We start from the raw sequence: 13,495 nt of genomic DNA on the forward strand, positions 1-13,495 counted from the left end.
GTGGCAGATGCACTTAGTACGCGATCTACTCTACTAATGGTGATGAGTAGTCAAGTAACTGGTTTCGAAGAGCTAAAATATCAATACAAAACTTATCCATATTTCAGTAAAATAATTGCTGAATTGGAAGGGCCAACAAGGCTTGAAACTTTGCCTTATTGTTTACACAACAGATATCTCTTCAAAGGCAACCAACTGTGCATTCCAGAGGGATCTTTGAAAGAGCAGATTGTTAGAGAACATCATGGAAATGGCTTGGGAGGTCATTTTGGTAGAGATAAGACCATGTCAATGGTTGCAGATCGCTATTTTTGGCCAAAAATGTTCAAGAATGTGGATAGGTTGGGAAAAAGGTGTTATGCTTGCCAATTTGGTAGAGGTAGTTCGCAAAATACCAGATTGTATACTCCATTACCTATGCCAGATGCACCATGGATTCATTTGAACATGGATTTTATCTTGGGACTTCCGAAGACTGCCAAAGGAAATAATTCTATCTTTGTTGTAGTGGATCGATTTTCGAAAATGGCACATTTCATTCCTTGTTTGAAAACTTATGATGCTACACATATTGCTGAATTATTCTTTAAATAAGTGGTGAGACTCCATGGTGTTCCATCTTCCATTGTTTCGGATAGAGATGTCACATTTGTGGGACACTTTTGGAGGACCTTATAGAGAAAAATGGGAACTCATTTAAAATATTCTAATGCTTGTCATCCACAAACGGATGGACAAACTGAAGCTATTAATCGAAGTTTGGAAAATATGTTGAGATGTCTTGTTGGGAATCATGCGAAGAGTTGGGACTTGATTATCCTCAAGCTGAATTCGCTTACAACAATTCAGTGAATAGGACAATCAAGAAGACGTCATTTGAAGCTGCATATGGACTCAAACCGCAACATGCACTTGACTTAGTTTCTTTGCCTTTGGGAGCTAGAGTTAGTGATGATGGAGAGGCATTTCCAAATAATATCCAACGAGTTCACGAGGAAGTTAAGGCTGCCTTGAAAACCAACAATGAAATTTATGCGAATGCAGCCAATCTACATCGTCATTTCAAGGAATTTGAAGAGGGGGATTTGGTCCCTGTTCACTTGAGGAAGGAAAGGCTTCCTAAAGGCACATACCACAAGCACAAGTCAAGGAAATTTGGACCATGCAAAGTGTTGAAGAAAATAAGGTCAAATGCTTATTTAATTGAGCTACCATAAGATTTACACATCCATCCCATTTTTAATGTTTCCAATCTATATTCATTTGAGGGTTTTGATAGAGAAGTGGCTAAAATTTCAGATGAGTTTCAGCAATATCCAAAGGTTATTGAAGATGTTTTAGATGTTAAAGAAGTCAAATCTCAAAGGGCCAACCAGTATAGAAGATTTCTGGTGAAGTGGTTAGGAAAACCAGCTAGTAGGAGCACTTGGATAACTGAAGATGAATTAATGAAGATTGATTCAAACATGTATAATGAAGTCGTGAAGGTTTTCTTGCCGAAGTCGAGTTTTCCAAGCCAAGGAGATTGACACAGGAGCTTTAATATTATGTTTTGCTTTTCAATTGTTTTATTTATTTTATTTAGTTAGTTGTCATGTGACTAGCATGTGACTTATTATTATATTTTGATGGTTAGGACTTAAAGTTAGCCAATAAATCATAATCACGGGCTGGTATTGAATAGCACCTTGTAACCCTAATATAAAAGGGATGCAAATCAGATTACGGCAGTTTTTTATCATGTTTTCAATATATCTACGAACCTAGTGGTTTTCTTAAAACCCAAACTATTCCATCTTTATTCATAGTCCTTATTAGCCTTAATCCGACTATTTGCTCTCTGTTTTCCTCCCATACTACGTCATTAAAATCCAAATATCATAAACTTCTAGTCTTCAATAGTGTAATTATTAATGACAAATGGCCATCCATACAACTAAAAATATCTCGAAAACTAGATAGTCTAACCAGTTCAACTAGGTCTATAAAACTGCTCTACAAGTGAACAGAATATATGCAACATCAAGTTACATTTATGTAAGCATTGGCAAAATGCCACTTGAACATGGCATTAGAAAAGTACCAAAACAATGCCAGGTGAAAACCAATAGAGAGCTAACTTCATCTCAAGCAGTATAAAACAATAGAGAGCTAACTTGATATCAAGTCTTAATTTCGAGCCCATGATTTCAACAAAGAATGATAATTACACAAACAGATAATCTGAAATTGATACAAGGTTAAGTACTTACTTTATCTTACTCCCAGCCTTCTGCACACCAGACTTCAAAAAACTAAAAATTGGAAAGATAACGAGGTTAGAACTTTTAGTAAGCGATTCTAGAGTCAATAGTGATTTTTTTCTTTAATAGAGTGTTTGGAAACTTTTTTCCTAAAATCTAATTCTGATTTTCAGAATCATTTTTTTAATTTTAGAGGTCTCAAAATTAGAAGCAGCTAAAACCTGCTTCCTAACATCTAATTCTGATTTTTGAGTTCAAGTTTCAAATTTAAATTTTGATTTCGGATTTGCATTTTAAATTTCAAATTTTAAATTCAAAATAATAAGTTTAAATTTTTTAATTTCAAATTCAAAATTTCAAACTTTAAATTTTAAGAAATAAACTTAAAATTTAAACATTTAAAATTTTTAAAATTTTTTATTTTCAAATTTTAAACTTCAATGCAAATTTCAAATTTCAAATTTTAAATTTTAAAATTCGAATTTAGATTTAAAATTTGGTCTTTTGCACAAAAAAATCCACTAGTTTTGCATTTTTGCAAAACCGAACCACATTTTTCGTTTTTGTAGATTTGGACCAAAATTTTTGAAAATGGATCAAAATATCCTGATGCTTTAAACATCTTATCTCTCCTTCCTTTGCTCCCTATTGGTAGGCCTATTTTTCCACCACTGACAATAGCCACGAGCACTAATCCCACCTCCGCCGTCTCTGCACACCATCGCATTTGCATCATGGTGTTCATCACAAGCAAGAGGAAGATAACAAACTTGACCCGCTCGTCATCGTGACTACTCGGACCTTGCTAGAGACGGAGACGAAGGTAGCAGAGGACAATGGTCGCTGGTAGAGAATGCTTCCGAAGCGTGTTTGCTACGCAAGCGTGACCGACGGCGGCAAAATAGTGGCGGTAGTAAGAGAGAAAAATCTTACAAATGACACAATATTGCTCTATTTGAAAAAAAGTTGCACTATTTGAACATATATTGCACTATTTAGCAAGAAAGTTACGCTATTTTACATTTTATCATACGAAACAAATAGTGCAACTTTCTTGCAAAATAGTGCAACTTTTTCCAACTAGTGCAACATCACGTCGTCTGCCAGATTTTTCTCTCTCATTACCGCAACCACCTCGTCATCGTCGGTCGCGCTCGTGAACCCACTCACGAATCTACTTCAGGAGCATTCTTGACCAACTATCATTGCCCTCCACCTCTGCCACCTCCGTCTCCATCTCCAGTGACGCTCCTAACGACGCCAAACTCGTTTCTACCACGGTGACCCCGAGACGGCCACGGCCACAAGTGAGTCAAGCTTCATCATCGTCCTCTCGCTCGTAAGGTAGGAGAGCGCGGCGATGACATGGGAACGATGGAGTGAGAAAAAACAAGGGGAGAAAGAGAGCAAAGACAGAGAATAAGGATATTTTGATCAATTTGAAAAAAAAAACCGGTTCAGATCTGCAAAAACGAAAAATGTGATCCACTTTTGCAAAATCGCAAACTAGTAGACCTTTTATTTGCAAAAGGGCGTCAAAATTTTGAATTTTAATATTCAATTTCAAATTGCAAAATTTTATTTTAATTTAGATTTCAAATTGGCCTTTCTTACAAATTTTGATCATTTTTTAAAAAAAATGATCAAAATACCCCTATTCTCTCTCTTTGCTCTCTTTCTCCTCTTTCTTCCTCTCGCTACACCGTCCCAACATCGCTATTGCGCTCCTCTACTTCACGCATGAGGAAAAGAACCATGACAAAACTTGACTCATGACCATGGCAATTCTCAGTGGTGGCGTAACTCGAAGCATCACCAAAAATAGAGTCGAAAGTGGTGGAGGAAAAAGGCGTTGATTTCTAGTCGAGGATGCTCCTGAAGAAAGTTCACGAGCGGGTTTCACAAGCGTAGCCAACTGCAACGAGGTGGTGACGGTAGTAGGAAGGAAAAAATCTAGCCAATGACGTGATGTTGCACTATTCGAATATATGTTTTAATATTTAGCAAGAAAGTTGCACTATTTGATGCGTATTTAAACTGTAAAATGGTGCAACTTTCTTGCTAAACAATGCAACATGTATTCAAATAGTGTAACTTTTTAATAGTGCAACATAGCGTCATCGACTAAATTTTTCCCTCTCACTATCACCACTACCTCGTCGTCGTCAATCACACTCACTGCAAACATGCCTCCAAAGCATTCTGAACTAGCGATCGTCGCCCTTCTCTGACGTCTCTGTCTCCAACAAAGCACCAAGCAGCCACGACGACAAGCGAGTCAAGTTCGGTGTGTTTCTCTCACTCGTAACGCATTCACGACGCAAGCACAATAGAGGAGTTGGTATGGAGGCGGTGGAGGTAGGATGAGCGCCCAAGGCTACCGCCAGTGGTGGAGACATGGCCCACGAGGAGAGGGCAGAGGAAAGAGGGATCGCATTTTTAGGGAAAGGGTATTTTGGTCCATTTTCATTTGGTCCGAATCTGCAAAAATAAAAAAAATGGCCCAATTTTGCAAAACCGCAAGACTACTGGATTTTCTTTTTGCAAAAAAGCCTTTTTAAATTTCAAATTTTAAAATTTTAAAATCCAAATTTCACATTTTAAGTTTTAAAATTTTAAAGTTCAAATTTTACATAATACTTTTAGAAAATTTGCCAAACACTTACAAAATCACTTCAAAAAAATCACTTTTCTACCGGACTCAGTTAGTCACTCTACAACTTTTAGCTGAAAGCAATTCTCCAAACCAAAATAACTTCAGTTGAAATCACTTCTCCTAAAGCTAGGCCAAATAGGCCCATACAAATCCAAGAAAAAGCTATAGATGCATACCGATTGCTAAATAGATCCAAAGATCCCGATATCAACACCCGAGCATTGTTTCTTGCCTGAAGGAATGAAATACACGGCTCATTAGTTTTCCATCCTAAACCAAGTACAATAAAAAATAAATTGTTTACTTGCCCAACTAAAAATTAACCATGCGTAACCATGCAAAGCAAGGATTAAAGTGTCGTGGCACAGGAGCATGCCGGTAGGTAGTTGGCATGGTAAGGCACGGGAACGGTTCCATGTCGAACACATGGCACGCTTGCGTGCCGACAAGCACGCATGGCCTCCTAATGGCACACGTTGGCATAGCCCTATTTTATTTTTATTGGTCCCAATAAGATCTTATGATGTTATTTTAGAAGTTTATAATAATAATTATCCCATATCAGATTTACCAATTTGCTAATCTACAATTAAATAATGAGCTTTAATTTTACGACTGTATTTGGTAAAATTACCTAATATATTCTTGTATAATTCTATATGAAATTATTTAAATATAGCTAGATTAGTTAAAGTTTAGAGTAGATTAGCTTATATGGATTAGATCAGGTAATTCTAAATTAGATTTTATATATAGTAGATTAGAGTAATTTGGATAATCTAGAAAGAACAAAATCAAAGCCAACAGTAAATAAAAATATTTATTTTTTAAATAATTTAATATAATCTAGCCAATTCTAGATTATATTATCTTAGGTTAGGTAATTCTAGATTAGATTAGATTATATGAGATATCGGATTAGGTTAATATAAGTACAAACTACGTTAAAATTAGTATTTCTATATCAGATTAAGTTAGACATTATATTAGATTAGAGTAAGTAATCTAGATTAGGTAAATTTAGGAAATATAAAATCATCTAAATCAAATCTAATTTTAAATCATAATATTTATATTTAAACTAGTTTAGTGCAATCTAGGCTTCTGAATTAGATTAAATTAGATTAGGGCTTTTTTTGCATTTAGCCCCCTGGCAAATTTTTATTTTAAAAATAGCCCTGTCAAAATTTAATTTGCAAAAATGGCCCTAGGCCTGCCACGCAGGCGCCACGTCAGTGCCACGCGGGCGGAGCTGGGGGCGGTAGTTAAGTTAAACACGATGAACCATTCACCGTGTCACCGTGTTTAGTACATATTTTTTGTATATTGAAAAGAGAAATAGGGAATTTGTATTCCTTTTCTTCTCTTTTTCAAAAATCCGAACCCGAACCCGAACCGGAAAATCAAATTAAAATCCAAACCCGGATCCGAACCCGACGGATTTTAAAAATTCATACCCATATCCATATCCGACCAAAAACTCGAAACCCGAACCTGAACCCAGCGGGTTTTAAAAATCTATACCGTTGGATGAAGATCTAAGAAATAAAAATTATTAAATATTTTATATATTGTATAAATAAATAGAAATAAATTATGTATATATATATATATAATTTATTCGGGTTTGGATTCGGATAATATTTCGGATATCCATACCTATTGACATCCCTACTCCCTATTCCTCTTTTCAATATACAAAAAATACGTACTAAACACGATGAACCATTCACCGTGTTTGAATACGGTGAATGGTTCACCGTGTTCAACTTAACACATGAGCCCGGTCCTGTCCGGGTGGCGCTAACGTGGCGCCTGCGTGGCAGACCCAGGGCCATTTTTGCAAATTAAATTTTGACAGGGCTAATTTTTAAATAAAAATTTGCCAGGGGGCTAAATGCAAAAAAAGCCCTTAGATTAGGCTACATGATTCTAGATTAGAAAAGATTAGATTAGATATTGGATCTGATAATTTAAATCTACAATACATTAGATTAGATTCCAATTCCATAATTAGATTAAATTACCTAGATTAGGTAAGTTATTTTAAATTTGATCAAATTTTAGATTAGCTTAATATATTAAAATAGATTTTATAAGTAAATCAAATGATAAGGGGGAAGAAGTTAGGGTATAGAAGCAAAAAGAACCAAAAAAATAAAAAAGAGAGAGAAACACACATACTATAAAAAAAGGGGGAAAACAATAACAAATATTAAGATATAGTCGGCACGCACGGTATGTATCGCAACTCCCGCGTGCCCAACTGAGTGTATCGCAAGGTACCGTGATACGTATCGCGGTATTCTACTCTCTGCGATAAAGGGGTTGTATTGTGCCCCTTATTTAGGGGCACGGTACGGCACGGGCTGGTACATTAATCCTTGATGCAAAGCATATGCTACACTCTAGGAACAGAGTCAATAAATTATTATTAAACAAGCAAATGATCCCAAGCTTTTGCTTTCCAGGTATCTCACTTTAGGTCTTTTCATTTAAGTACTTGATTTTCCTCAAGTTATTCTCAACTTATGACGATCAGCCCAGCAAAAGCAGCATTGAGTTAAACATATGCCCCTAGATTCATTAACATGTTTAGGTCCACATACATCTATGCCGCCACATGGTTTACTTGCTAAGTCCAACACTCATTTTACTAATGAAATTGGCATTCCAACAGCTTTCGGACTAAATAATGCCACACTTAGTCTCTCTGACAATGATTCTCAACATGCATTCTAAGCAGAACAACACATAAAATACTTCAGAAGTGATAGTTTTGACTCAAATAATAATTAAGAAACATACATTTGATCTAGAAGAAATTTTTAGTGCTTTACACCATCTTGCTTGACTACAAGTACTTGTGCGGTCAACTCATGATAGTCGAGACATACAGCTTGATCGTTAGTTTTGATACAAGTAATGTCATAAACTCATACTATACTACTAAAGATTATTTTTGGAAGTCGTAATGTTTCAGATTAAAATATATATATATATAGAAAGAGAGAGAGAGAAAGAGTCTAGCTAGCATTCTTTCGTTAGCACGGAGCCCTCTATTAGACATGATCTACACTATTGGAGGTCTATAGAGACTAAACTTTATGTTCTTTTGGCCATCCTTTGAGTAATGACCAAAAGGTTCCAAAATTGATAATTTTAAAAGCCGATGTGATGCATTTGTAAGTTTAATGGCGTAGAACAATCCAAATCTAATAAAATTTTGATAGAAAATTCTTTTCACTATTTAGAATAAAATCAACACCTCTGATCTGAAATTTAAGTCTTTTATCATTACTTTTTATGAGACTTTTGCTTTCAGCCGTTCATTTTTCATTCTACAGCCAAATGATGTCGAAAACATGATATTTGGTTCCTAGTACTACCAATAGTGTAGATCATGTCTAATTGAGTCGATCGTCAATTCGGATGTCTCATCAACGAAAATAACTTGTTAGCACTAAGGGCTCCGTGCTAATGAAAGCATACTAGTTGGACGATATATATTATATATATATATATATATATAGAGAGAGAGAGAGAGAGAGAGAGAGAGAGAGAGAGAGAGAGAGAGGAGTTACTATCCTCTTAAGAGTACAGAGGCCTCTTCCTATCAAATCATTTCGATGATCCAAACTCCAAATTGATAATCACTATTAAGTCCATCAAAGAGCCATAAAACGAACAATTGAAAACAAATAACCTTGTGAAACTATAGGTTAAACTTCCGCAAATGAAAATCAGAGTTGTCAAACGTTATCTAAATAGTCAAAAAAAATTTCTATACAAATTCACGCAGTTTGGCCTGTTCTATAAGATTATTTATTGAATAATTTACTTGAATAATTCAATTGTCTGCGCCTGATACTTCTTTTAATTATCCAACTATTAAAGATAAAACAGATGGTATGTAATAAGAATGGAACAATAATTTATTTGAGAAATTTCAATGTATGTGCTTGATACTTCTTTCAATTATCCAAACTATTAAAGATAAATGCAAAAGGACAGATTTGGCTCAAATACTTTTTGTGTTACAGCAACCGGTGTACACAAAGGCCAAGGTATATAGAAGGATTCTACAAATATAGATCAAGAGCTCTAGTTAAGTCAGGAAATTCGATATTCTGATAGATTTTTGGTTTTGCTATTATCATGATCTGTAGACTTGAAAAACAGGACAATTTTTTTAATTTCATTCAACTATTACAGCTATTATTTGTAGATCACTATCTCTTATGTTGTTCTTTCTTTATAGTATAGTCAATATCTTGCATTACAGTTAATGTAAAAAATCATTATCAATGCTGTGAAACATCATTATATGTTTCACTCATTTACTTGTAAAAGCATATACACAATAAATAAAACCCATCCATCCACTCCTATCATTTCGTACATATACAGTAAATGCCAAATGTATATTCACTAACAGACAATCCTAACTTTCCAAAGGTATGCTTTATCCAAAATCCAAATTTTAATGCATATATGCCTCATATCAATATCCATGCTTGCAGCTTGACAGATAGCAAATAGAACGAGTTGCATCAACTACCGACAGCATCAAAACTAATTTGTACCGTAAATAAACAGCTCAACTTCTTTAACTAGTTCAAGATAAAGGAATTGGAGAAAAATTGCTAGATTAGTAACTTCTAGGGCACGTCTAGTTTGAAGGATTTAATGCTTGGAATGTGAATCGAAATGGTCCAATCCAATTGCTGGTGTTTGTTTTGCGGGATGGACATTCCAATTCCCATTCCGGCGGAAATCAAATCCTCCAAAAATGATTCCCCCCCATTTAGGTGGGCTTCAACTTTGATTCCGGAAGGAATTGAGAAGAGAACTTTTTTTTCGCACTAACAATTATTTTAATTCAAATATAAATCTATATTTAATTTTAGATTATAATTTTATATTTGAATTTGAATAATGGATTCAAAATTAAATTTCTATTTTTTTAAGTTCATTCCCCTTTTTCCGCACTAAGAATTATTAAGTTTGATATTTGAATTTACTTATAAATTTAAATTTTAACTTTGAACTTGAATTTGAGTTGTAAATTCAAATTTTAAGTTCAAATTATGGGTTCAAATTTGGATTCAAATTTTGATTACGAATTTCAATAGTAAATTTAAATTTTAACTAAAAAAATTTTTTGACTTTTAAGTGAACATGATTCCAATTCAAATTCCCCTTACGAACCAAACAAATTAGAGCTTTTATCATTCCGTTTTCGATACCGGTCCATTTCAATTCCTATTCCACTTTTGATTCCCATTTGGAACCAAACATGCCCTTATTGTGAATTTTAGGTCCCAAATTTATAGTTGACATTTTATGAAAGACAAATGACACCAAATCTACCCAAAGGACTATACCTGATCTACCCAAAGGAACGCATTCTTACGTAAGTAGATTAAAAGGTTAAGTTCAACATAAAATCTATGGCCATCCAACTTGCAGTAATGAATATTAGAACATAATGCCTTGGAAGCTGGAAATGAAATCATACAAAGTATCCCTGAAAATTGAAAGTAATGCTAAGCTTTAACCTGTAATGGTTCAAAGCAAAGGACCAAGGGAAGTAAACAACTATTATGAAAATTTTTTTTTTTTTGAGAGAAAACTATTATGAAAATTAAACAAGAGAGATGTATAGTATATAGTGGGATCGCACTTGTCTTATTATAGAGGTAAGACAACCAGCTATTTACCACAACCTTAAAGTCAATTAACTAAAGCAAATTTTCGAATTTATCAGCACTTGGACTGGTAAAATTAGAATATCATGTAAACATTTCGGACTGGATGAAGGAACAAAATTCAAGTAGATGATCCCAAAACATTTAAGACTAAAAGCAAGTGTACAAAGAATTGAAACAGCATTGCGTGAGAGAACCTTTAGGTGACCAGAAGCAAACAAAACAATGAGTTACCTGCATGATTGAAACCAGAGATATTGCCGATCCAGTGAGAGATGGAGGACTTGACAACTTAATCTTTGGATTTGCTAAATATGCTGAAGGGGAGGCAGACAAAACTTTCAGAACCTGATTCAGAGAATAAAGAAGGAAAAAATGCAAATGGTCATTAAGAACAAGCAAATAAATTACCAAATAACATGAAGTGCATGAATCTTTCGGACAAATTACAAGCCAGTCAAATAAGCACGCAACTTGGAACTTACCAAACTATTAGCAGGATTAACAGAATGCCCAGTTCCTCGGAATAGTATAGGAGCCTGTTAACAGTATATTTTCAATAAGAAAGAGGAAAAATGCAGCTTAAAAGGCATGCTTACAGGCAAGGAATGAAACAAAATTACATAATAATTCTCCAAAGATAGTATAGGCGCCTGTTCACAGTATATTTCTATCAGAAAGAGAGAAAAAGCAGCACAAAAGGCACGCCTAAAGGAGCGAAACGAAATACATAACGCAAATTGTCGGAAAGTTCTTCGAAAATGTGTTGCCTTAAAGAGAAAAGAAGTATACGATTGCTGGTCTAGTTTCTAAACGATAATGTATGGTCACAAAATTTGATTTAATAATAGAGAATCAAATGTCGACAGCACACAATAAGAATCCAAGATTCTTAAGAGACGTGAACACATATTTCGCATATGAAATTTGTAGTACTAATTAGGGTAACATACAACAGAAATCATATCCTTTTTTATTCCGTAACAATTAGATGAGATATATGCATTTTCCAACTAAGGATTGCACATTATGCAATATTTTGCCATTAGCTGTGGAGAATTAAAAAGCAACACAAAAATATAATAGTATCGGCAAAAATAATAATTGCATGAGAGGAATTGATAATCTCATCTATATTTCCATCGAAGAGGGCGTTGGAGACAAAGCAGGGCTTGTCTATGGTTACATGAGCTAGATTAAGGTGGTTTCGTGCGGGATTAAAGTCCCAAGGTGAGGACGAGACGATGGTTGGTTCAACCAAATATAGGGTTGTGTGACACAAGGGCTGGCTAGAGAAGCAAGCAGTTACATGCTTCTGCAATAATGGTCCCTCCATCATTTTGTAGCATTAAAGAAGGCAAGATTGAAAGCATTTTCGCCTTTTTCTGGGGCTTCCAAACACATAAAAGCTGGTGCTTTTAGACACCGCAGTCCCAAATTTGGCCTCAGGATGCTATAATTTGCTGGTACGTTCCATTTGGATGGAGAGAAAAGAAGTTAACCAAAAAAGAAAAAGAGCGAAAGTCAGTAGAAAAAATCACTCTCTCATTTGGATTGAAGTATGAGGGGAGAAAAGAAGAGAAATGATGAGCAAATGACCTTCCACAATAGTGAATCTCTTTTCTCTCCAAAGTGGAGAGAAAGGGAGAGAGTTTTTTTCTCTTCTTTCCTTCCCTTCATCCAAATAACACGAGAGAAAATTACTTTCTTTTCTTCATTTTCTCTCATTTAGGTTCTCTTCTTTTCTCCGCTAGCCTCTCCATTCAATGACTCACTTGATATATCCATATTACGATATGCGGCAATAACAAGCTTCTGATTTCATAGAGATTGAAAATCAGATGAAATAGTAAAATTAACTTACTTCAATCTTTTCATCCCCCAAAATCACATCTGAGTGGATGAGGTCATCACTGGCAATGAGAGTGTGATCCCCTTCGGTCTCCGAGACTGCGTAGCTGGTGTGGTCGATAACCACCGCTTCCGGATCCTTGGTCCAACCAAGAAAACATTAAAATGTTAATAAATAAAAAACACTGCTAAGAAGAGAACGAATCAACAGCCAAATCAGAAAAAGGAGAAAGAGGAAAAATCTCCTCTTGCCTCATCGAAATCTACACCACATTCCGTGGCAATGCCTCGGATAACATCAGAGGCAGATGAGTCTGCTGCCAGAATCAAATCACGCCCAGAATCCACGAACTCCAAAACCGCATTTTGGTCCAGCGAGCCACCGAAACCTACAAAGAGCTCCCAAAATATATATATATATATATATAAATATAAATATATATATATATATACACACACACATATCAACCTTACAACACAACACCGTAGCAGAGCCTACAGATCTCTGAATCTGGTTACTTTTTTCTTCTTCTTTTTTTCCCTTCCTTTTAAAGGAATGAAAAATAAATACATCTTACGTTGAGTGGAAGGGGCGAAGAGGATAAGGGCGTCGTAGAGGTACTGTCCATATCTCTGGAGGGAGAGCTTGGGATCGTCGGCAAGTTTGAAGTCGAGGTCGAAGCCGCGGGACTGGAGGGAATTGAAGAAGAGCGAGTGCGAGGATCGGAGGGCGAGGTCGTCGACGAGCACGAGGACGCGGCGGTCGGTGGGGCTGTCGGCGGAGAAGCAGCTGCAGATGAGAGGGAGGACGGCGATCACGGCCAAGAAGAGGGCGCCCATTTCCGATGCCGTTCTTCTTCTAGTCTAGCCGTCTAGGGCTTTATTTAGAGGAGTTTCTTTCTTTTCGCTGCGAGGAGTCGCGCTTCTGTCCCATACAAATAGGAAAGGATTTATACACTTATTATGATTTGGGAACCAAAGGTTTGGCGCGGCCCAGCGCAGCGCAGGCGCGGGTGCGGCGCGCTGAAGGGGTT

At 35.8% G+C, this 13,495-nt stretch overlaps 1 protein-coding gene across 1 annotated transcript; it reads right to left on the minus strand.

The window, feature by feature from the left end:
- Positions 1-2,163: 2,163 nt before the first annotated feature.
- LOC109704530 (dolichyl-diphosphooligosaccharide--protein glycosyltransferase 48 kDa subunit-like) lies at positions 2,164-13,400 on the minus strand. Its single transcript, XM_020225275.1, has 7 exons — positions 13,040-13,400; positions 12,714-12,850; positions 12,475-12,600; positions 11,096-11,149; positions 10,845-10,958; positions 5,076-5,131; positions 2,164-2,294 (listed from the first exon to the last, which is right to left on the minus strand). Exons 1-7 carry the CDS (start codon positions 13,299-13,301, stop codon positions 2,249-2,251), a joined length of 795 nt encoding a protein of 264 aa, XP_020080864.1. The 5' UTR covers positions 13,302-13,400; the 3' UTR covers positions 2,164-2,248.
- Between the last annotated feature and the right edge of the window lie 95 nt (positions 13,401-13,495).

Source organism: Ananas comosus, unplaced genomic scaffold (genome assembly GCF_001540865.1).
Source record: "Ananas comosus cultivar F153 unplaced genomic scaffold, ASM154086v1, whole genome shotgun sequence".
Lineage (NCBI taxonomy): Eukaryota > Viridiplantae > Streptophyta > Magnoliopsida > Poales > Bromeliaceae > Ananas > Ananas comosus.